This window comes from Rhea pennata, chromosome Z, assembly GCF_028389875.1.
Source record: "Rhea pennata isolate bPtePen1 chromosome Z, bPtePen1.pri, whole genome shotgun sequence".
Taxonomy (NCBI): Eukaryota; Metazoa; Chordata; class Aves; order Rheiformes; family Rheidae; genus Rhea; species Rhea pennata.
Genome location: NC_084702.1, coordinates 9,935,998 through 9,961,215, shown reverse-complemented (window position 1 = coordinate 9,961,215; position 25,218 = coordinate 9,935,998). Strand labels below are relative to the sequence as shown.

Genomic DNA, 25,218 nt, shown 5'->3' with positions numbered 1-25,218 from the left:
GCATGTTTAAAATACCACCATGAACAAAACCAAGACTTGCTTTTAAATGTGTCTGGAGGTACCTGTACTGAGTATGTAATTAATGTATTCATAATTGGGATGGAGCCAGATCCAGCTGCAAGGTTGGAGTGGTTCTATGTAAGATAGCACCTGCATGAGAAAAAGATGTAGATCACCGCAGTGTTCTTCATACATATTGCTTTCTTACATAAGATGGAGAATCCCTGCACTGAAATTACTTTTCACTTTCCCTTTTGCTGAAGACAAATGTTTTATTCAAATGTGACAACTGCTGAGAAGTGAATAAGGGAGAAGAGGTTTTTGAAGTGTGTTCTCTTTTCTGTGGCTTCTGCTAAGATAACCTCTGAATTAAAAATTGGATGGAAGTAATTTGGCCTTCCACTTTCCTCAGAGTTCCTATTTAAAATGATAGTTTATGCAAAGAAAAAATGAGCATGTAGCATAGCAACACAAACAAAATAATGGTGGAATGCTAATTCTTAGCATTTGCTAAGAATTATTTTTTTAGTTTGAATTTCCATCAACTGATTAAACTTAGTTTTCATATAAGCCATTTAATAGTGACAGATACCCGAAGCTGTTTCCTAAAGTTTTACTTGTAAATTATATGAATATATTTGAATACTTTGTTAACAATTGCATCAAAACTAGCACAGATTTTGAAAGGGGGCACTCAATTTCTGTGCTAGCCATGCAGGAAAAGAATTGACCTAATTAGCTTTCTTTTATTTTTCAATCTCTGTGAATGCATGATAAATACGGAAGAATTTTTATTGCTGGAAGTATTGTATCTGCTAGGCAGTCCTGGGAGCTTGTGTTACATTAAAGTTGCATACAAAGTTTGCTTAGCAATTATAAAATAAAATAAATGCATTGTTGAATGGAGAATCCTGCATGGTGTTTTCTGCAACTCAGATAAGAGCTTCCTGGAGAACATTCTTTTCCTTTCTTTCTCTTGTTTTTATTCTTCCCATTTCAAGAGAGCTGTTTTCATGGATGAAACTTGTCATCATCAAGGAGACACAGGAAGTCTTTAAGTCCCCTTTAGAGTTTACAGAGGCTTGTTTCATAAGGGAACACATTTTCCACAGTGTTAGGTGTGAGCTTGAGCCTGGTTATTGTACAAGTGAAGGAAAAATGAGTCTGAGTTCATTAGTCTGAAGTTCTTACTTCAGATGTTCTCCCAGGACATGATACTTGCACATCGTGCCAGGTATTAAGCTACGCTGTGGCAGATACTCTACAAAAACATCAATAAATTCCTTTCCCCTCCTTATTTGTTTATGTTAAGCTGCATTTCAACAAATAGTAATGCTACCATTAAATTGGTTTATTGAGGGTGATCATGCATTTACTGTCTAAATGTGGGAGAGAAAGTCTCCCTGCAAAGGATGAATTTTACTTTTTAAGTCCTTTTCCAAAGAAGCTACCGGAAAAATGTTTTTGAAAAGGTGAAAAAGCTACCAGCTGATTATCTTTTGACCCAAAAAATAACACTGAAGTATGAGCATGAAGCAGTGTTTAATAGCAACTAAGTAATTGCTTTGTAGACAAGAGGAAAGCAATGGTAGGATATGTTCCATCTCTTACATGAAATGGACATAAAATAGAAAATATGCTTTTGAAATGAAGTATGCCAGTATATGAGTAATACTTGTACTTATTTTATTTCCACACTGGCTTATGTAAACAACTACACCCACAACTTGCTTTGAAAGCTAAACCACAGAACTGAGCACAATATTCATATTTAAGAAGGCCATATCTTTATTGTGTGGTGTTTTTGCCTTTTTTCTTGATTCTGCAGGGGCAAGATAGGAAAATGAACCTGTGAATACCAGTACTCATTATTTCCCTATTTGCTTTTCTCTTTTCTCTCTGAGAAGTGAAAAAGGAAGATTGAATTCAAGGTCATTTGTTAGCAATTACTTCAGGAGTAAAATGACTTTTCAGAGACTGAAAAATTACACAAATGTGTAAAGAAAAAATTATTCTGAGAAATTTCAAATAGTGATGTTTTCTGTGGATAGCTTTCTTGGGCAAAACTATACCTATACTACTTCTAATATTGTGGTCTAATCCTCTATATATTAGGTCCAAGTGACTGAAGAATTCTTACTTCTGAGTGATTGTAGTACCCTTTTAGGAGAGCATGTTCATTCACCACTCATTATAGTTTAGCTTACACTGAAGTGATTTTTGACTTTTTTACCCAGTAAATACAAGAATATCAATGAACTCTAATGAATATCCACTTTCAATTTCTTTGTGTCTTGGCCCTTGCTCTTCTAGAAGGGTAGGTCTCAGTTTTTGAGACTTCTGGTACTTGTGTTTGTCAGTTCTCATTGAAAATAGAGAGTCCTATCAATGTATAGCTATAATTATCATAGCAGTTAATTATACTAGCTAATTGCAGTTATTTTTTAAAATACTCACTTTGCTTAGGAATTCAAAAAGTAAAGAGTTAAAATTACACAGAGTAAAAGTGACTGAATGCTGGTTTATAGTATATGTCTACAACAGTATAAAGTGAGAAGATACCTCAGACATCAGGCAGGACTTTGAGATTGAATTAAGGATCTTCAAATACTGTCACTTTCTTTTTTGATTGTCTAAAAAGAAAGATATGTTTGTGTGAATGAGTTCTGAAAAATCGCTCAACAGCTTTAAAGGAACAGTTAATTTTATGTCAGGTTATTTCCTGAAACAAACTTCCCATATCACTTTAGAGCCTATTTTTGGGGCAGTTCATTATGCTATATAAATGGCATATTTATATGAATATAATTATGAAACTAAATCACAAATAGTAATAACAATTTATTTTGGTTACATCAATCGATATTTAATGATGTTGAAATTTATATAGTTTTTAGTACTATTTTCTTTGCTAACATTGATTTGAGGATGCTGTAATTTAAATGTGAACCGTATTTAAAGTTTTGTATCAGAAAAAGCTCCTCCACTGAAAAAGACCTTTTTGACTTGTAAAATAGATACTAATAAATAACTCATCTTATCTTCTCTTATCTTCTCAAATAAATAACTCTCTCTTTTTTTCTCTCACTCTCTTTTTTTAATTTCATTTTCAGGGGGATTACTGAGGCTCGTTTTGTTTATGTCTTTGTCCTTGGCATAGTCTTCACTGGCACTAAAGATTTACTAAAGTCACAGGTTATTTCTGCAGACTCCAGTGTGAAGAGTATAGGATTATGGGAAGTATATAGTGGATTGGTTCTGCTAGCAGCCCTTGTATTTAGACCTCATAATTTGCCAGTCTTAGTGTTTTGTTTGCTGATTCAGACAATGACGACGAAATATATTTGGAGACCTCTGAAATTTGATGCAGCACAGATTACTATCATCCACTACTGGTTTGGTCAAGCTTTCTTCTTTTTTCAGGTAAGCTAAATGCTCTCCCTGCCTGGGCAGGGGTGGGGGAAGGAATAACTACGTGATTAATTTTGTTGTGATTGATGGGGCAATTCACTGTAATATAAAAAGAATAAAAATTACTGGAACAACTCATACAGCATTGCACCTGATTTTTGACTTCTAGTAAGCTGAAACACCTGAAACAGAAAGTGATGAAATCATAGAATCATAGAATCAGTAAGGTTGGAAGGGACCTCTGGAGATTGAATCCAGCCCCCCTGATCAGCAGGGCCACCTACAGCGTGTTAGACAGGGTTGCATCCAGGCAGGCCTTGAATATCTCCAGAGGAGGAGACTCCACCACCTCTCTGGGCAACCTGGTCCAGTGCTCTGTCACTCTCACAGGGAAGAAATTCCCCCTCACGGTCAGGCGGAACTTCCCGTGCTTCAGTTTCTGCCCATTGCCTCTTGTCCTGTCACACAGGACAACTGAAAAGAGTTTGTCCCCGTCCCCTTGACACCCTCCCTTCAGGTACTTTTACACACTGATAAGATCCCCCCTCAGTCTTCTCTTCCCCAGGCTGAAGAGGCCCAGCTCTCGCAGCCGTTCCTCATAGGACAGGTGCTCCAGTCCTCTGTTCATCCTCATAGCCCTACACTGGACTCTCTCCAGTAGCTCCATGTCAAATGGTACTAACGTGCAAATGGTACTAACGTGCTATTCATTGTTTCACACAGGAACATGAAATATGAAAATGAATATGCAACAGACAGTAGAGCAAAACAGTTTCTAGTGGCCAAGGTTTTTTGTGGTGTTTGTGTCAGTGGACAGTTGCAAAGCTCAGAGGTGGAGTAGGAAGAGAAGTTTTTAAATATTTAAAAAATATTTAAAAGAAATGTAGGCTGTGGTAAGCATCCATGGTATGTTTTGGATAAAGAGCTTTTGCATCTGTCTTGAATATTACTATTCAGGCAGTCAGTTCTGATTTTGGCCTCATCAGAGCAGACTTTATTGGGGCTGACTAGGGGCTGGGATGTGAAGGAAGGAGCATATCAGTACTGAGGTACTGAGATAAAGGTGAAGTGTAGCTGTGGCTAGATGACAGAAAAAAATTCTTGTTATTGACAAGAGGCTAATAAAACATGATTTAAATGTTTTCATAAAGCATCAATATTCAGTGGATGATTTTTTTGGTACAGTTGTCTAAGAATTTTGTAGAACTGTTGAATAACAGACTAGTTGAGTCTCTTAGGCACCTAGTCCAGTGCTACTGCCCAAAGGATGGTCAGGCAGAGCAGGTTATTCAAGCCCTTTGTTCAATCAGATTTTGAATATCTCCAAGGATGGAGACTCTACATCGTCTCTGTGCAACCTGTTCCAGTGTTTGGCAGTGATCACAGTAAAAAAAAATTTTTTTTTTCTTATATCAAACAGAACTTCCTGTATGTTTGTGCCCACTGCCTCTTGTCCTTTTACTGGATACTGAATACACTGAGAAGAGCCAGGCTCCTTTTTCTTTGCTTCTCCTCCAGTCAGGAATTTTTACTCATCGGTAAAGTCACCATAGACACTACTCTTCAAAGCTAAATGATCTCTGCTCTCAGATAGGCATGCTTCAGCCTCTTAATCATCCTTGTGCCTTCTTGCTGGACTTGCTCAAGTATGTTCATGTCTCTCTTGTCCTGGGGAGCTCAGCACTGGACACACCTCCCAAGGTGTTGTCTCACTTGTGCTGAGTAACGGAGAAGGATCACCTCCCTTAACCTTCTGGCAGCACTTTTCTCAATGCAGTCCAGGATACTGTTGGCCTTCTTGTCGCAAGGAGATGTTGCTGGGCCATGTTCCACCTGTTGTGTACCAGCACGCAGGCTTTTTCTGCCAAGCTTCTTTCCAACAGGTCAGCCCACAGCCTGTCCTGGTGCCTGGGGTTATCCCTTCCCAGATGCAGGACTTTGCATTTCCCTTTGTTGAAGTTTGTGAGGTTCCTCTTGGCCCATCTCTCCAGCCTGTTGAGATCCCTCTCTGAATGGCAGCACATCTCTCTGGTGCATCAGCCTGTCCTGCTGGTTTTGTATTGTGAGTGGACTTGCTGAGGTGCACTCTGCCCCGTCATGCAGGTCATTAATGAATCTGCTGAACGGTGTTGGTCTCAGAGTCAATCCCTGGCGTCAGGCACTAGTGCCAGGCCTCCAGCTGAACTTCCTACCGCTGCTTACAAGCATTTGAACCTGGCAGTTCAGCCAGTTTTCAGTCTACCTCAGTGTCCAGTTACCTAGTTGGTACGCCATCAGTTTGTCTCTGGTGATGTTACGGAGGAAAGCCTCTTCATGAAGGAGAGTTGTGGATGGCATATTGCGTATATAGTCCCTGTGTCTTCAGGCCAATATGGCAGAATGAGATAGAAAATAAGTATGTTTTGAGCAAATACATTTGTGGTGGGAATGTAGTTGGAACTGGTTAAAAAAATATGTACTACAATCTGAATCCTGCAAAAGATTAGAGAAAAACTTCTGGGGAATAAGTTCCTAGAACTTTGGGAGAACACACTCAGCCACTTTAGAGACAACTGCTAAAGGCATTAAGAGCATCTTTTGTCTTTGCAGTAAGCTAGGCAGGGCAAAATGATTTATTCTATACCAATGTGTGCTATCAATTAAATCTAATAGCATGTCTTTTTTTTTTTATTTTAGTGGTTTTATACTGCTGTTATTGCAATAGATGGAAATGTATTTAGTTTTTTGTACTTATCTTTAATAACTAATTCTTTGTACTTTTAACCAACTTTTCATGAGTAGCTTCCTGTTTTTTTGAAGAATTGAGGAAATGACTTTCATCTTGTTCAGGTGCATGTGGTACTGTTGGATATTGTGTGTTTGTAGAGCTTTTGGCTGGCAGTTTTGGCTCTTCTAAGCAGATTTCAGCAAACTCGAGGTATTTAAAAAATTAATTCTGACAAGGGGAGCTTCTGTGTGCATAGATGGGCTGTTGAATCATAGCTTTGAAAGTTTAGAAAGGAGAAATTCTCCATTGCTTTGTTGAGAGCCTGACTGCCTGACTGTTCTTTGTATTTCCCCTGTTACTCTAAGATTTAGAGAATGAAGGGAGATAGTTGCTTATCAAAGATTCTTGGAAAAGCAGACCAAAGCTCCCCCCTCTTCTTTTCCTCTTCTTTTCTTACCTAGAGTGGTTTATTGTTCAGGTCTGAGATGTGAAACAGAACAGAACTGAGTAAAGAGCCACCTTTTTGTGTCACATTAGAGGTCTGCAAAATCCAACTTTGAAGAGATCCTTCAAAATTTAGCAATTGCTTAGTTTTTCAAAATTTTATTCTCTTTAGCACATGGCTTCTTAAAGTATGTCCGTTTCAGAAGATCTTGCAAACAGCCTCTTACAGGTTTTTGGTGTCTACTCATAAAACCGAGGTGTATAGCTACCTACTAAGCATTGCCAAGAGAGAATGAAATGATGAATAAATTGCAATAGAATAGGCGTGTTTTTAGAAAGAACAGATTTAATTATAGCCTTTTTAATAGAGGAAATGCTTCAGAAATAGAGAAAGCAAATCTTTTAATGGAAAAAAGACCTTTAAAAGATACATTCTCTTCTTCCTATCACTCTTTAGGGGACAAATTTTCAGCCTTTCAAAACTACTGTAATTATGTTTAGATTAGATCCCATTTCTAGGATGGAGATGAAAAGTTTGACCAAAATACCACTTCTCAGGTGTTAGCTCAGTTCATTTATTTTCAGATGATGACGGTGTTTTGGAGCAGTGGAAGGGAATAATTTGAATCATACAAGACTAAGAGGGTTTTTTTTGCACCTTCAAAAATTAAAGCAATTATCTGATGTGGAGAATACTACCTGAGAAAAGCAGAATGGGCATGCTGATAGCTTATACAATTCAGAGGCTACAAATGTCCCCTAAAACCTAGTTATAGTTCTCTCTTTAATTAGAAAGTACATCCCAATTTGTTCTTAGGCTTTCCTTCAGGGACTGTAGATCCAGGAATGGAAAACTTTCTTCAACAGTTACATTTTATTTCATGCTCAAGTGTAGATTTGCACGATATCTGCATTACTGGGGAAAATTAAAGATCAGGCAACCTGCAAAGTCTGCTTCTTCATTAATATTTTTCTTACATATATTTAAACTTCCCCTTCCTTTGGGGTCAGAGTCCAGAGGGCTGTCTGTCCAGTCTGTATAGTTTAAAATCAGGATTGAAGTGTTTTATTGATTTACTAATCACGTGTAGTTAACTGGCAATCACTTATAAATGGCCCTTTATTAGTGATCACTGAACTATCCCTTTCAGGATCTATGCCAGCAATACAGCAGACTCACCAATTTCTTTATATTCTGCTATACCTCATCTTGGAAAGATCTAAGTCCTCCGCTCACCTCTCTTGATGCGTAAAGCTATGTGCACTCCCCCACCTTGTGTGTGTGCTAAAAGCACATGGCATGTCCTGTGGCAATACAGGTTCCCCTGTTCACTCATCCCTCCTGTCAGAGGTGTGAATGCTTGAGCTTTTGGTGTTTAGGTATATGTCAAGATATCTCAAGAGTGCCATAGAAGAGAGGCCTTGAGAGACGATTTTGAGTGGCTTTGTAAACGTCTGAGCTCTTGCTTGAATGATGCAGATGGGACTCTAGAAATGCCCCCACTTTTCATGATGTGGCTTATAGTATAAAAGTAGATTTTAATCTTTAAAAGTACATCCTCTTTTGTCCTTCGGGGAAAAGGAGAGGCTTTGCTTGGGGTTTAACTTCTAGATCCCCTCTTTCCTGCTACACCTTCCAAGGAAGATGTGTTGATCTTGTTGAGTAAATTGCAAGTGTTCCAGATTTAACATCTACCTATTTTGGCTGTGACCATCAACAGCGAGCTCTCAGATTTTGACTGATCTAGAAAAGGGTTGTATTTAAAATGGAAAATGATGTGTCATTTATTCTCCAAAACCAAATAAAGAAGCACCTTAAGGAAGCACAACTAGGCTCTTACTATTGGAGCAGTCCATCAAGTTCTCAACTTCAGTAGCAACCTCTGATGAGCTTGTTCTGGTACCAACTAGTCATTAGTTTGTCTTCTCTGAAGCACATGCTATTTATAAATGTCCATGTTCCATTCCTGGATGCTTGATGTCCACTGCTAGCATGTATTTAAATGTTTTCCCTGACTTTTTTCCTCAAGTTCTTTTGGTTGTATGAACTACCATTACTGAAGTGTCTAGGTTTGGAGTGGTTCTAGGTTTTTAATTTCTAGACAGACATAAAGATCTAATTTAGCATACAAATATACTTCTAAGTTTCTGGCTGAAATAAAGAAACTAAAAAACAAAATTCCCTGTCAGAGTAGATGATCAAACTGGATACTAAATTTATACTGTGCTAGCTATATGAGGCAGGAGAAGAAAAATATAAACTAAATATAAAACCCCTCCATCTGGAAATAGAGCATCGATTTGGAGAACTATTTTTGTACATGTCCTCCTGTGATTATGAAGTAAATGAGAGTTCTTGACCGTGTTGCTGAGTCTTTATTAAATCTTGGTCGGCAAGACAATGCTTAATGACAAGAGCAGGAACTCTGTCTCACTGAGTATGGAATGTAAGTGATGGCCTTTTGAATTTGATAGTGAGTAAAAATAGCTTTATTCAGGATAGCATATTTAATGAATGAGGCAGAGTTCTTTTGAAAAATTTGTAAAGTCCTTAAGGACTTCATGTAGTTAAGTTACTTCATGTAGTCCTAAATATAAGGAAGAAATGTAGTTCATAGGAACAGATATTATTTTTCATCAAATCAATTGATACAAAAATTAATTGATTGATACAGATTGATAATCGAAAAAAGTGAGGAAAAAGACGCAGGTCCTGGATGTGGAAGCTACTATTTTAATCTTGAGAAAAAAATCAAGTATAGGTTGAAAACAAGTGCCTGGAGATAACATTTGTTTTTACATCCTACAGTTTTATCTTTGTCAGGGCCTGATGTGCATACCCCTTCTAGAAGCAGGGATGGCCGAGTAAAGGCATCTAGCTGGCTGAGTCTAAGGCCAACTCCTGCGCTGGTAAGAGCTGCTGTGAAGGAGCTGGAGGCAAGGGCTGACCTCTGTGTCCTCAGGAGCTGCAGTCAGGCTGTGGCTGTACCATTGGCCCTATGAGTGCAGTGTCACAGCTGTTCAGCAGCCACGTCTGTGCCTGGTCCCAGACTTCTGCGATCCTGACCCCAGTGCGGCCTTGTGAGCCAGGCTGCCTGGCTGGACCTCAGACCTGCCTCAGTGCTGCAGGCTGGCTAGGTGCTCATGGGCTGTCTCTGATCCAGCCACCACCTCCAGTCCTTGGCCTGGCCCAGCTGCAGCACTCCGCACATGGCTCCTTCCTGGGGGGTCACCGTTTGTGCTGGCCTTGCTGCCACACTCCGCTCCCAGCTCACTGTCTTTGCAGAGCAGCCCACCATTGCTGTGCCCTGATAATCTGAACCTGGAAGGCAAGTTTTTTAAACAAGTATAACATGCAGGAGGGCTACACCTTAGCTCATTTTTCCAGCCCTTTTCTGTGTCTTGAATTCAAGCAGTTCAACATTAAAGTCATCAGAAGAAATGTTTTCTCTGGACAATCACCTACCAACTGTAACTAGCATATCATGCTTCTATTCTAGGCTAGTAAGTAAAGTACCTGCTTTATAGCAGAGTACAGTTTTCTCCAACTCATCTGCAGCAGGGAGAAAACCAGAGTGAGGTCTCTTAGCTCTGCTTCGGAGAAACCTTCAAGGAGGTCTGTTTTATTTCCTAGCAAGCCTGTTATAAATTTGGAGAATTGTTAATAGCTACCGAGATATTTATGGCCAGAAAGGCAATGGAACAGGTTGACCAGAGATGATGAATGGTCTCCATCCTTGGAGATTTTCAAAACATGACAGGATAAAATCCTGAACAGCGTACTTCCAGCTGTTGTAGCTGGCCTGGCTTTGAGCAAGAGGTTGAAATAGAGGCCCTTTTAAGGTTCCTTCCAACCAAAATCATCCTATGATGCCATGTTCCTGTGTTATTCATGTGAAGTTTGGGAAAGCAGCTTGTTTTTTAGTCTCATTTTGTTAGTTTGCTAGGATCTTTGCTTTATTTACTGCTCTCTGTAGATAGATGAAGAGAAGCAAAGTTAAAAATACCCCATTTACAAACAGGTATGACATTTGTACTTTTAATCAGAGCCTTATTTATTTGTCAGGATATTATTGCAAGTTAAAGAACCTCTTGATGAATTTTTCAAAAACCTTGAATGATCAATTGTTTTCTCCTAAGCCGTGAGCTGCCCATGTCCTACAGCTCATTAGTCATTCCCTGGAGATGTTCTATATTCTTACCATTGTTACTTACCTTTGAATATGCAGTGACAATAGAAGTAAATATCTCGATTCCATTCCTTAACTGTACCAGCTCCTAAAACCCTATGTTGTTGATAAATATTTCTTGAAGATATTTTAGTTACCTTGAATGAAAGCACATAAATGAACAAAATCCCATGTATTTCTTCACTAATCTTGTGTCTTTGTTTTCCCATCCTTAGACTAGTATACCTGCAGTAAAGAAGAGAGAAAATATAATTTTACAATCTTTAATAGTTGCTTATACTTTCTGTTATTTTTTCATCACTGAAGGAGAACAGAATGTCTACCCCTGTCTACCCTATCTAGTTGCTATAAATAATCCTCTGTCCCTAGATAGAGAGATGGACTGGATGACATTGTAAAGTGATTTATAGCTGTGTTTTGCTATAATTTTAAAGGATCATAGAATAATTTAAGTGCAAGGGGACCACTCAATGCAGGATCAGCTACGAGGTCAGACCAGGTTGCTTAGGGCTTTATTCAATTTCGTCTTGAAGCCTGCAAGGGTAGACATTCCACAAACTCTCTGGGCAACGTGTTCCAGTGCCTGACTGTCCTTGTTTTTTCACCTTATATTATTTGGTTAAAGTAATTAAAACTATTTCCCTATTCTATGTTTGTTGATAGGATTCCAGTTAATGGACATGCATAAACTTAGGGAAATGGCACACTGGAAGAGCAGTAATAGTTTGCTTTGTTAACAGTATTTAAACAAGCCAGAAACCTATCAGTCTTGGTTGCATCTTTGTACTTCCCAAGTCCCTAAATATAATCCAGATACTGCAGTTAACATCTCATATATATGAGGAATATGTTTTCAAGGAAATCAAGAGGATTTTGGATTGTTTTCATTACTTTCTGTGGAAGAATTATTTTCTGTTATTGTAACAAATATGTTTGGTAGTTTTGCTAGCTAGTGTTTTTTTTCTTTTGTGCTTTGTTGGTCTAGATCATGATGGATTACCATTGAATGTCTTTACGCAATGCTGAAGTGTGTCCCATTGCTTTCAGTCATTACCAAAATAAGCTATTAGACTGTTTGAAATATTTGAATGATACTTTAAAATAAAAGCAGATGATCGGAATTGTCAAAATTATGTACTTATTGTGTAGAGAATAAGAAGTTGTAAGCTACAGAAATCCAACTTACATACATTAGTGTTCGAGAAAATTATTTAACATGAAGAATGAATACATCTTACCACTACAGCAGGCTCTTCAGGTAGTAGCTGAGGAGCCATCTGTGTGGCTTAGCAGATTTGTGGAGACAGTAAGGTGGCTGGACACTTGAAACTCGTTGTAGTAGGAGCTGGTAATTGTGGGTTTTCTGGCTCTGTTTCTTCCACTGCCCTCCTTTTCTTACAGCATCAGTTTAACTAAAATCAAATATAGCTGGAGTGAGCCCTACGTGAAAAAAAAGCCCACAGGGAGTGGGGGAGATGCATATTGAAAGCACTGTTCTTGCCTCCTGGTTCCTTACTCTGTGCTCACTACCTTTAGGGGAAGAGCACCTTTTCTGTCCTGTTGTGCAATGGGACTGGTGACAGGGCATCCCAGGTGCTGAGTGTCCTCTTGCTTCTTCTCACTTTCACTGGGATGGGGATTTGCCCTGGGGAGGAATCACATATATACATGGGTGAGCAAAATTGTGTGAAGAGAGTCAGGGAACGCTTTTCAACTGTGCATGAGATGGGAAAGGCAAGACACCAGGGAATCATGCCAGGTTCTGCACAGGCTATATAAGGGAAAAGGAGGAGAGAGTAAATGAGTAGCTATGGTGGGAAAAAGATCTGCTACTGTGTAATGTGGACAAAAACAGCTTTGCTCTCTCCTTGTCATCTTTATGTGTTTTGAGAAACAGCACCCTACCCTGCCCTCAAAGTGCTGTACCTGACCTGTCAGCTCTGGTCATGTTCTCAGTCTGTTCCCCTTAGACTAGCTGAAGAGGCTGCCTTGCAGTTTTATATTTTCAGTCTCACATTAGGTTCCAGAACATAGATGTACTTTCTGTTTATCTACTTTAGTTTCTCTTTTTTCCTGTCATTGCTATACTAGATGCCTAACAATAATTTACTGCAGTGGCAAAAGCCAAAATAAGGACAACTGTAATAGTCGTAAGTCAAATTTTTCTACTATGTGGTGTGTTGGTAAAATACATCCCCTAGTGCCCTCTTACAGTTACAGGCTTACATTACATTCTGACAGGATCGTCATGCTAGGATTCATGGGGTCTCTAACTAGCAATAGTGAGGTCTAATGCATTCTGTCAATGTGAATTGCTTTTTTTTTTTGTTCAATTTTAGAGATGCTTCACAAGCAGTTTTTGCTGTCCCTGATGAATGATTGCTTATGTATTTATGAGCCAGCAATGTGCCCTGGCAGCAAGGAAGGTCAGTGGTATCCTGGTCTGCATTAGGGAGAGCATTGTCAGCAGCCAGGTGGAGGGAGGTATTCCCTTCTCTCTGCTCACCACTGATGAGGCCACACCTGCAGTGCTGGGTCCAGATCTAGACTCCCCAGGACAAGAGAGACATAGACATACTAGAGCAAGAACTGAGAGGCCACAGAGATGAAGGGACTGGATCATTTGAGACAGAGGTGAGACAGCTGGAACTATTTAGCCTGGAAAAAAAGACTCAGGGGGGATCTTATCAATGTGTATAAACATCTGACGGGAAGTTGTAAATAAGACAGAGCCAGAGTATTTTCAGTGGTACCTAGTGACACAACAACAGATAATGGACACAAAATGAAACCCAGGAAAGTCCATCTAAATCTAAGGAAAAACCTTTTTACTCTGAAGGTGATGGAGCACTGGAAGAGGTTGCCCAGAGAGGTTGTAGAATCTTCATCCTTGGAGATATTCAAAAGTCATCTTGACAGGCTCCTGGACAACCTGCTGTAGCTGAGCTTGCTTGAGCAGGGCAGTTGAACTTCATGATCTCCAGAGGACCTGTCTAACTTTAACCCTTCTGTTATTCTGTGTGATTTTAATGCAGTTTATTGTGGTGTAAAGACTTGGGAAGTAGACACCTTTCACTAATTTTGCAAGTGGTGATTGAGTAACATGCATTAACTTGTGACTTGGGTGATGGAGAGGGGATATGTTCCTCTCGAGTTCTGAATTAGAGCCCTGCTGTCTCTAAAGACAAGAAGTATTTATTTCCCTGGTGCCTTGTGTCACTTTAGGCCCCAGGCCAATTGTCTTGTTTTGAATTATATGTAGTGAAGAATGCATTTTTTTCCAACAGAAATTAGCAAATGTTGCTGTTTCTTTTAAAGTCTTTTTGTGCTGTAATTTATTGAACAACAAGCATATGTATTTGAAGACAAAATAGGACAAACGACATCATGGTGTATATGCCTTCATTAGTCCGTAAATCTGAAATAGAAGCTCTTGTTTGATGAGATGCTTTATTGAAATCCAGAGGCAAAGAATAGGGCTATACTATAAAGTGACTCAAAGGTTAAGCCTTTTACTAGCATAATAATTAATCTTGTTGTAATGAATGTTTCTTGAATGTTTCTTTTTTTATTATTATTCTTTTCAGGGAAATTCAAATGGCATTGCTACTGTGGATGTTTCAGCAGGTTTTGTGGGACTAGATAGCTATGTGGAGATACCAGCAATCTTCCTGACAGCGTTTGCAACATATGCGGGACCTTTGCTCTGGGCCATTCATCTGCTGTGCTACTTAAGTTCTGAAGTTAGCAGGTAATCAGTTTTGAACTAAATTAATGCTTCCCTATGTATTACTGATAAAAGCTCCTTTTTTTTTTTTTTTTCCTTGAAAGTTAGTTTTCCATTGAGAAAATGCAAATGCTCTTTTAGTATGAGTTTATATTACCTTACTGTTTATGTTTCTTTTATCTGCAAAAGTTTTGTGCTGGGAGATGTGGTATGTTTTACTGCTTTTGTATCTTAATGGCTTCTGAGTTTTCTGTACTAAATCATTTAGAATTTTATTGTGTTGTATTGTAATGAGGAAAAATACTAGGATGATGCCTGAAAACATTCTTCTCAGTGTCTATTAAACAGGAGACCTGAGGATGCTTATTTTTTGTTAATGCAATAGAAATCAAACTTAACTGATGCTCTGTCCCGTGTGTTGTCATTACTTGGCATAGAGGCACACAGCATTCTATTAAAAAGAACATATTTGTCTTACAGTAGATGTTATTCGTTATTCCAGGCATTTGTAGCTGAAATGTATGTACATCTGGGCCTTTGGATGTCAGGGTCAAGGATGTGTTAAAGAATGTAAAATGAAGTACTGCATTTGCAATTTTAGGGAGACATAGTAAGAAAATGTTTATGTAACCTAGAGTGTGTGTGTAAAATTCAGCAAGACTCTCTTATCTAACAAGTTTAATTCATCATCAGTGGCACTCTTGCTGAGAGAATTAGTGTGTTAAAAGGAGCTGTAAATTCAGTATTCTACCATATCAATCCATAGACACAAAACCTTGATATATTTTCAGTGAAATAACATTTGTCAGTGACTAAATTTTTACTATCTCAGAGCTTTCATTAGTCAACTACAAATCTTTTCTCTACTATCTGTGGAACTTACCTTAACCATTTTTTTAATGAGAAGCAAAACATTTCAGCAGGCTTGGCAGGTGGAATCTTAGGCAATATTTAGTTTATCATAGCTCTTTACCTTTTGCATTAGCCTGCCCTGTAAACATATTTGACCTCTGTTTATCTAAAGAGTCCCATTTAGTCCCATCCCTCTTGTGCTTTTTCTTATTTGGCTTCTCCTCTTTTTCCTTGTTTGTCTTGGGCTATAATTATGTGATGAATTTGTGTTGGCATGTATGTGCTCATCAAAGGCACATAGAGGTGAGATGCCCAATAAACGTAGCTGCATAGAGTAATGGAGGTTTTCATGTCAGAAAGAAGCTGTTCTAGCAGGATACATTCCTGCAAAGTCATTGTGCCCAGTGCTCCTTGTTAACAAGCTGTAGAGATGATTTCCTTATTTGCTGATTTCCTTATGTCTGCCAAATTGCTCTTTAGAGACTAGCTCTCCACTTGATTTCAACAGAATTATGTAGTCTTCTGCCATTGTATTATGTCAGTAAAGCACTCAGTATAGGCTGGGACTCATAATGGAACATCACCTCTGGGTCTTAATCCATTTATTTTGAAGTCGTTTTTCATCTTATCTAGATTGACACTGTCTAAATATTGGTCTATATGTATAATACCTCTGAAATCCTGGCTTTCGTCTGTTCATTCTGATTTTTTTTTTTTTTTGCTTTAAGTGGAGTTCGTATGGAATACAAACTATTTTTGTTCGAATTTGTATAACCACAGAAGCCTCTTTCTAGATTTTTCCCTGCCACCTCATGTCTTGACACTAAACTCATTTTTTCTCTATAATTCTGAAGCCTCTTGGTTTAGCTTTAGTTACTGATTTGCTCCACTAATGCCCTAGTCAAATTTCCAAAGTTTTCAAGCTTCCTCATTTCTTTCAACTCTCTCTTAAAAAGTTTCAATTTACATAGAAGAGCTCCTGCTTCTTGTCTTCTGTAAAATGTGATCCAGTACCCTGGTTATTCTTTGCTTTTTATTAATCCTCTGTTTTTCACAGTGATTTCCTTTTTTCCTCTCTTCAGCTCTGCCAAAGCTTGTTTAAGAGTGATTGACAGTTCTGTGGGTCACATCCGTGTTCCTATGTTTTTTTAACAGTCCCACTCTCTGTCATTCATTTTTATACTGTAGATCTTTGGAACTGGAGCTTTTCGCTTTGGCGAAACAGAAGACTGCAAGCACAGTGGTGTAGACAGCCTCAGTACCACTGTGTGGGGAAGGGAAACAATAAAACCTATCTAATGTTTCACAGAGCTGAAGTTTTAATTTTACTTAAACCCCAGACTGCAGATTGTGATCAGATCTAACATACAATTAAAGAGAAAATGACACCATGTAGCATGTTCTTTAAAAGCTGTTCTAACAGAGTAATCAAAAACTTTCTGCAAGCTGTTCTAAGTAATTAAAATCTTTTTGTAATAACATCTTTAAGGATCTGTACTTGTCTAGTATTTTTTCAAATAATGTGTCTCTACAGTAATGTTGGTTATTCCTCTGATGTTTTCTTGGTTGAATTATTGCAGACTAAAAGCTCAGCTAGTAGTTTTGCCAGGTGCAGTGCTGGTTTAAACTGCTCTCAAGTGGATAGCTGTGACCTGAAATAACCACATCACTTGCGCAAGTAGATCCCATTGAGCAGCTTGTGTCCATAGATATTTTAAGGTTTATTTGGGTCAGCCTGGTAAGGTTGTTTCCTCTGAAAACTGTTCTGAATAACTTTGGACTAGAATCTTTCTAACCTCTGGGACTTGTTTAAATTGGTACTTTTTAGTGTTCAGAGCTTTGGTCTGTACACCTTTCCTCCTATTTTTGTGTTTTGTTATCGCTGGCTGAATGGTTGTGTCCTTTCTTTGCTTTTATTCTTTGGACCCAAAGCTGAAACTGCAGAAGGCATAGGTCAGCTGTTCAAGCGATTTCTTAAGTGTATGGGAACTTACGCTTTTTAAAAAACATCTAAATGCTTTAAAGTCTTTATACAAGCTTCTTATTTTTTTTATAAGCAGTATACTTTAGCCAGTTAAGTTCAAACCTTTGCTTGTCTTTTTCTTTTTTTAATGTGGACCTGAATATAAGATGAAGGTTCTTTCCCTCTTTACTCCAGATAGGAAGGTCTAAGAGAATCCATGTATTTGTTTTACATGCAGAGCAGGGCTGTGAGATTGCTGTAGGAAACCATCAAGATTCCTGAGGCATCGTAATACAGTCAGGATATAACTAGAACTGCACAAATGTGCCATTCTTAGCCTAAATTCTGGCATCTGTAGCATGTTTTAGATCATCTTGAGTCTGAGGAAGTTGAATTGGACAGGGGAATGTGCTATTAGCTATATTTGTTGTTTCCAGGCACTGAGCACAGCCCTATGTAGCTTGTAGCTGCATCGCTTGGCTTTCTTCACTGGAGCTTCTTGCTGTGGTTCTTAGAAACAGCTCCACAGAGACAAGTACTTCCTAAGGGCAAGTACACAGACCTACCCTTCTCTCTCTCTGCACTCTACTTTCATAGAATCAGACTAGCTGAGTGTGGCAGGTGCCTCTGAATATCATATAGTCCAACCTCCCTGCCCAAAGGAGGGTCAAGCAGAGCAGGTTGCTCAGGCCCCTGTCCAGTTGGGTTTTGAACATCTCCAAGGATGGAGAATCTTCATCTGTGTGCAGACTGTTTCAGTGTATGACCACCATCACAGTAAAAAGGTGTTTTCTTTTGCTTAAGTGGAATTTCTTATATTTCAGTTTGTGTTTGTTGCCTCTTTTCCTTTCACTGGATATCGTGGAGAAGAGGCTGGCTCATCCTTCTTTACTTCCCTTCCATCAAGAATTTATATGCTTTGGTAAGATCCCTGAAGAGCCTTCTCCTCTCTAGGCTAAACAGTTCCAGCTCTCTGAGCTTCTTATTTGAGAGATGCTCCAGTCCCTTAATCATCCTTGTGATGCCTTACTGGACTCACTGCAATATGTCCTTGTCTTTGCTATCTTGGGCAGGTAGGAACTGGACAAGAGACCACAGATGTGGCTTCACTAGCACTTAATAGAGGGGAAGAATGTGCTTTCTGGCAACACTCTTTTTAATACAGCCCAAGTACTTTTAGCCTTTTTTGATGCAAAGGCACATTGATTGCTGGGCTGTGTTCAACATGTTGTCCACCAGCACTCCCAAGGCTTTTTCTGCCAAGCTTCTTTCCAACAGGTCAGTCCACAGCCTGTCCTGGTGCCTGGGGTTTTCCCTTCCCAGATGCAGGACTTTGCATTTCCCTTTGTTGAAGGCCTAGAGTTGCCCTAAACAAATCACAAGTTGCTTCAAAGCTATCCACAACATAAATGCTGTCCTCTTCCCCTACGGACCAGCTATGGAACTGTGTTCTAGGAGTTGAAGCACTTTCTGTGTAAATGTTGGGGGAAGCTGTGAGCACAGAATTTATAAATATGTACATTTGGGGTGGGTTGGATTATTTTTGCTTTACAAAGATAGAGGCAAGCATCTGAAGAGATCTGAAACTTAGAACACTTGTGACTTAATTTTTGGTATAGTTGGCGTACCAGCATTAGGAGTGTCTAGTGACACTCCTAATCAAGAACTCAGGCTCCAGTGTGTTTGCCACTGCCCAAATGGTTTACAGAGTTGTCCACACAACTTTAAAATGGTCTTGAAGATGCTGTGTAGTGACATTACTACAAGGTTGCTCTTGTTGACAGAACTGCTAGCTTAGAAAGGGACCACTTTAAGTAAGTATGAAGACCTGCTTTTTAGTTAATAAGAGTTCTTTTGCTTTGTGGACAATATTAAATTCAAAGTAAAGTAAACATTTTTGGTTTCTGCCAGTGCTCTATTCCTAGGTTTTTACATTTTGCTGCCTTTTTCCTCTTGCTTTTCTGGTGTCCATCTAACCTTTAGAAGTATGCTCAATAGCATGTGGCTCAGTTGGCCACACAGCCTAGCAACTTTCAGTTAATCTGCAGAGCTACAAGCTGCTGCTTACTCTTTGCGCAGGCATACAACATTATATTGCTGTAAAAAAGCTTCACTATTTGACCTCTGTTCTTGTCTAGAACCTGTGCATCCTCAGACAGTATTTTCTGGCATCCTGTGTGGCAAATCCATGATTTGCCAGATGTTGCTTACAGAAAGTAGTTTTTTAAACATAATATTTGGATAAGCTTATTGGATCTATTAGCAGAACAAATAGCTATGACATTAGGCTAAACTAGCTTAAGGGCCATCAGTTCTTCAGGCAGCAATTTGGGGGTCTCATGATAAGTAAACCAGTGTTTATTCAGATAATACTATTGTTTTAGACAAAATCTGTCAGCAGGACTCTAGAGGAACAGGAAGAGGCTCTGAAAGACTTTTGAACATATTTAAAAAATAATGAAATGAAGGGTGGCTAGATTTTGCTCTGTGTTTTTGTTCTTTAACTTCCAGTAGCCCTTCCTATTGTTACTGGAACTTGGCTGTTTGAACTTCACAGATGAAAGCTAACTTGCTTCTGAATTGCAGAGTAGCAAGTGGTCATTGTGTTTTGTAAGATGCTATTTTCAAAAATCATAGGCATTGAGTGCAATAAAGGAACTTTTGTAAATTCTGATGAAAGTGATTAGGATTGTCTATAATGACCTCTAAGAAGATTTATTTGGTTAGTCTACACAATCCTTGGAGGAGGCACACTCAACCCTGGTACTGCTATAAAGTGAAGTGGTACCATAAGCAATACTCATTTCAAGATCCAGCTGTGCCCTTATGCCAGAGGTTGCCATTGATCTGCCAGTGATAATTCTCTCTCATAGATTTAAATAAAATACTCTCCTTAATTTTGCTTTCAGCAAAAGAAGATGGGTCACTAACATTTTCAAAAGAGTTGTCTCCTCTAATCTGCATGATTGTTTCAGGATTGAAGAATTCAGAAATGTTCATGCAAGATTAATAGGGCTGGTAATTGGTTGGTGGATGGTGGTCTCTTCTGATGAATCCCAGAGCATATACCTATCTTTGGCTTTGGATGAGGGTTAGTTTGCTAAAATGTCTTTGGAGCCCTTGAGGCTACAGTGATGAGCCTTGATAATTCCCAGTTGTGTTGATAATACTGGAATTTGGTTAAGATTAGAATTTCAAATAGCCATTTATTACTGCTTTACCTAAGAAGTTAGCCTTATATAGATAGCAGTAAGTGCTCTTCCTAAACAGCGGTTACTTGTGCCGTAAAGAAGTCTCCCACACATCCTATCTCTCACCCTTTCCCTGTCACACATGCTTTTCCTCTGTCTCCCTCCCCGCCACCCTGTGCTTTCTTTTCTCTCTCAAGGTTTTCATCTTCTGTGTGCTTTCTCTCATGTGCTGTCCCTCCTTCTCTTTCTTATGCTTTCCCACTCTATTTCACTATCTTGTGCTTTCTTGCATTATCTCTTGCATGCTTTATCACTTTGTAATAGGGCTTTCTATCTCTTGAGTGCCCTTTCCATCTCTTGCTTTCTCTCTCAGTCGCCTGTTTCCTCTCTTGCTGTTGTTTGCACTGTCACACTCGCTTGCATCCTGTTTCTCTTGCACACATTTTTCCTCTCTCTCATGCTTTGTCTCTCTTGCATGCTTTCCTTCTCCGTGTCTCTCATTCATGCTTTCACTCTGTCTTGCACATCATCATCCTTTCCTGATACTTGCATTTCCTGTCTTGCAGACTATTCTTTCTCTCACATTTTCCCTAGCTTTCTCTTGTGCTTTCCCTATCCTTCAGTTCCTCATGTGGGATTTCCCCTTCTTTCATATGAACTTCTCTCTCTGTGTTTCTCTCTCTCTCTCTCTCTCTCTTTCTTTCTCTGTCTCTTCCTTTTGTGTGCTTTTCCTCTCGCGTAAGTGAATGGCTTTTGCTGTCCCTCTAACCTGTGCTTTCTTGCGTCCTTTCCCACTGTCTTGTTTATGGTGTTCCTCCCTAATTTATGGTTTCTTTCTGTGTCTTGTGCCCTTTCCCTTCTTTCTCTTACATGTATATGCTTTCTCTCCCTCTTCTGCACACTTTGCCTCTTCTTCTTGCATGCTTTCCTTTTTTCTTCCATGTATTTTCCCTCTCACTTTTTCTTGTTTGCATTTTCCCTCTCTCTCATGCACTTTGTCTCTCGCTTTTTCTCCGCCCTCTGCTCACACTTTCCTGCCCTCCCTTACTTTTCTGTGCCCCCTATCTTGCATGCTTCCCTCTGTAGCTTTCTCAGTTCTGCTTTCTCTCTCTCATGCATGCATGCTCTCTCCTTGGTCTTGTTTTTCCTCTTCCTCTTGCATGCTCACTGTTTCCCTTTCATTCTCTCTCATGCAGCTCCCTCTTTTTCTCTTGTGCATGCTTTTTATCTATCTTTTAGAAGTTTTCCCTCTTGCATGCATGCTTTTGCTCTCTCAAGTGTACTCTCTCATGTTCCTACCCTCTGTCATGCACTGATTCTCTTCCCCTATTTGTTGCCTGTGCTTTCTGTCTTGCATGTGAGTTTTACCTCTCCTGGATTATATTTCTCTCATGCTTTCCCTTTCTTGTGCTCACATTTTCCCTTTCCTTCTGTTACTCATTTGCATTTTCTCTCTCTTTTACACAATGTTTGTTTGTCTGTTCCTCACACTTCCTCTGTCTTGTGTGTTTTTCCTCTTGCAAGCAGTTTCCCTCTTTTGTGCGCTTCCTTTCTCCCTGCCACATGCTTCACTATCATGTGCACTTTCTCTCTTGGACACTTCACCCTCTCCCTCTCTCACTGTCTCTTACTCTCTCTTGTACACTTCCATTTCCTGTCCTTTCATGCTTTTCTTCCCACACAATTGCTCCATTCTTATGTTCCTCACATGCGCTTTCCTTCTCTCTCTTGCTCTCTCCCCCTCTTTCTCTGATTGCTCTCTTGAACTTTCCCTTTCTGATGTGTGCTTTCCATCGGTCTGTTACTAGCTTTCCCTCTCTTGCAAGTTTTCATTCTTGCATGCTTTACCTTGCTGTGAGCTTTCCAGTTTTACATGTTCCTCCTTTCCATGCTTCCCCTCTCTCCCTCACTTTCCCTCTCTTGTGCACTCTTTCCTTCTCTTTGTCTTTTTTAATCTTTTGTCCATGCTGTCTTGCACTTTTCTGCTCATGTTTCTTTTCCTGCACTTTCTTTCTCTGTCCTGCATGAGCTTTCCCTCTTTCTCTGTTCCTTGCGTGCATTTCCCCTTTTCTGCACATGCTTTCTGTCTCTTACTTACTTGTGCACTTTCTCTCTCATTTGCACTTTACCTTTCTCTTGCTGGTATTTTCCGACTTTGCTTACGCTTCCCTCCCTTGTATGTTTTCCCTCTCTTGTGCTTCTTCTCCTTATATGCATACCCTCCATGTCTTGTGCACTTTCCCTGTCTTTTGCATATACTTTTCATTTTGCGTATGTTTTCTGTCTCATGTGCTTTCTCTTTCTCTCACTTTCTTTCCCTTGTGCTTTCCCTCTGAAGTGCTTTCTGGCTTTCCTTCATGCTTTCCTTTCATGCTTTCCTTTTCCCTCTTGTTCACTCCTTTCTCTCTCTTGTTTTTTTTCCTCTCCAAGCTTTCCCTCTCTCTTGTGTGCTCTCCCTCTTTTTCGCAGTTTCTTTTGTCACATGCTTTGCCTCTCATTTTCTCATGCACTTTTCCTCTCTTGTGCACTTCCCCTCTTTTGCATTCTTTCCCTCTTGCTTGTGCTTTCTTTTCCCTTTTTCATGCTATTCCTCTGTCATTCACTCTCTTGCATTCTTGTCTCTATTGCACCTTTCTTCTCTCATGTGGCTTTCCTCTAGCTCTTCTCTGCACATTTTCTTGAACATCTCAGGCTTTCCCTCTCCCATTTGTGCACTCTCTCTCTTGCACACCTGTTCTCTTGCATACCTTCACAAACACTTCCCTTTTTTCATGCCCTTTTTGTTCTGTCATGCTGCTTCTCATCTCTCGTGTTCTTTACCTCTCTCAGGCATTGTCTAACATATACTTTCTTTCTCTCCCATGTGCTTTCGCTCTGATTGCTCATGCTTTCTCTCTGCATGCTTCTCCCTCTTTCACTCTCTCTTTCTCTCTCTTTTGCCAGCACAGTGTCTTGTGCCTGCATACTTTACCTCTGTGTTGCTTTGCAGGCTTTATCTCTCTGGCATGATCTCTCTTTCTCTCTCTCTTTCTCTTCCTCTCATGCAATTTCGCCTTCTCATTTGCTCTTCTCTCTTACTCTCACAGCCTTTTCCTCTCATACGCATGCGCTTCCCTCTGTTGTGCACTTTTCCTCTTAGCTGCTTGAGCTTTCTCTCTTTTACATGTCCCCCTGTCTCTCGCTCCTTCCCTCTCTGTTGCCTACTACCTTTCCTTTTCTTGTTTGTTGTCCTTCCCCTTCTTACTCTTTCCCTGTTTCTTGGGCTTGCTTTCTTGGGCTTCCTATCTCTTGTGTTTTCTGGTTTGGTGTCATGCTGTTTCCCTCTTGCTCTCTCCCTCTCTTGAACTGTCTGGCTCTTGCATACTCCTTCCTGCTATCTCAGGCTTTCTCTCTTGGTCTTTCCATTTTTCCTGATCTCTTGAGCGTCTTTTCTCTTTTTTTGCATGCTCTTTCTCTCCTGTTCCATTTACCTCTAACGCTCCTTCCCACTTACTGTCTCGTGCTTTCCCCCTTCTCCTTTCTTACTGACTTGACTTCCTTCTATTTCTTTCTGTCCTTTTCTCTCCCTTTTGTTCTTTTCCTCATGCTGTATCAAATGCTTTTTCTCTTTTATGTTTCCTTTCTCTCTCTTGCATGTGGGCTTTTCATCTGTCTTCTCTGCCCTTTCTCCCTTTCACTCCTCCTCTCCCCTGGGTACTTCTTCCATCTCTTTCATGCAGTCTTCACAGAATCACAGAAAAGTTGAGGTTGGAAAGGACCTTTGGAGATCATCTAGCACAGCCCCCCTGCTCAAGCAAGTTTTCTCTCTCCTGCATGCTTTCCCTCTGTCTCCCACACAGTTTTCTTTTTCACTTACACTTTGCCTCTGTAACCCTCTTTTACGTGTTTTTTCCTGCAGAGTTTCTTTTCCCTTCTTGCGCTCTTTCTCTCTGTCATGCTCTTTCCATCCCTCCCAGGTACTTTCCCTCTGTCTTGCACTGTTTCTCTCTCCCAGGCATTTTCTCAGTCTAGCATGTTCTTTCTCCCTCTCCTGTGCACTTTGCTTTTCCCATGCTCTTTCTTTCTCCTTCTTTTTCTGTCATTCATTTTTCCTCTTACTTGTTTACATTGTCTCTTGCACACATCTCTCTCACATGCAGTCTTTCCCTCTTCGTTGCAGTGAGTTTTTCCTCTCTTGTTTTCTTCCTCTCATGATCTCTCTTTTCTCCTCTGTCTTTCTTTCTTTCCTCATCTCAAGGAGCTTCCTCTCTCTTTCTTGCATGCACTCTCTTGCCCTTTCCCTCTCTCTTACATTCCTTCCCACTTGCTCTCTTGCTCTTTCCCTTTCCCTCTGATGCTTTCAGAAACTGTCCTGCTGACTTATGTGTCTCTGTTTTTCTCCCTCTGTCTTTTATTCTTTCTCTCTCTCTGACGCACACTTTCCCTCTTTCATGTTTCCCTGGCATATGTCTATCACCTGTGCTCACTTTTTCTCTCCCTCTCTCTCTTCCCATCTTGTGTACTCTCTGCATCTCTCATGCACTTTCCATCCCACTCTCTCATGTGGTTTTCCTCGTCTTTGCTCATACCTTCCTTTTTGTGCCTCTGCCTCTGCATCTCCTTTGAAATGTCCTCCTTTTACATGCTCCATCTATCTATCTTGGACTTTTTCTTCTCGTGTACGCTTTTGTACTGTCATGCGCTTAGTCTCCACTTCTTGTGTGCACTTCTCCTATCCTTCTCACATTTTTTCT

General features: G+C 39.8%; 1 protein-coding gene across 2 annotated transcripts in view; it reads left to right on the top strand.

Annotated features, from left to right (window-relative positions):
- PIGG (phosphatidylinositol glycan anchor biosynthesis class G (EMM blood group)) overlaps positions 1–25,218 on the top strand; it is a 97,717-nt gene that overhangs the window by 48,207 nt on the left and 24,292 nt on the right. Inside the window, exons 11-12 of one of the 2 annotated variants that reach the window (XM_062600120.1) lie at positions 3,114–3,423; positions 14,340–14,503. In XM_062600120.1, coding sequence (XP_062456104.1) covers positions 3,114–3,423; positions 14,340–14,503 — 474 coding nt within the window. Of the gene's footprint in view, positions 1–3,113; positions 3,424–14,339; positions 14,504–25,218 lie in introns of those variants that run through there. The other variant, XM_062600122.1, reaches the window with a different exon arrangement.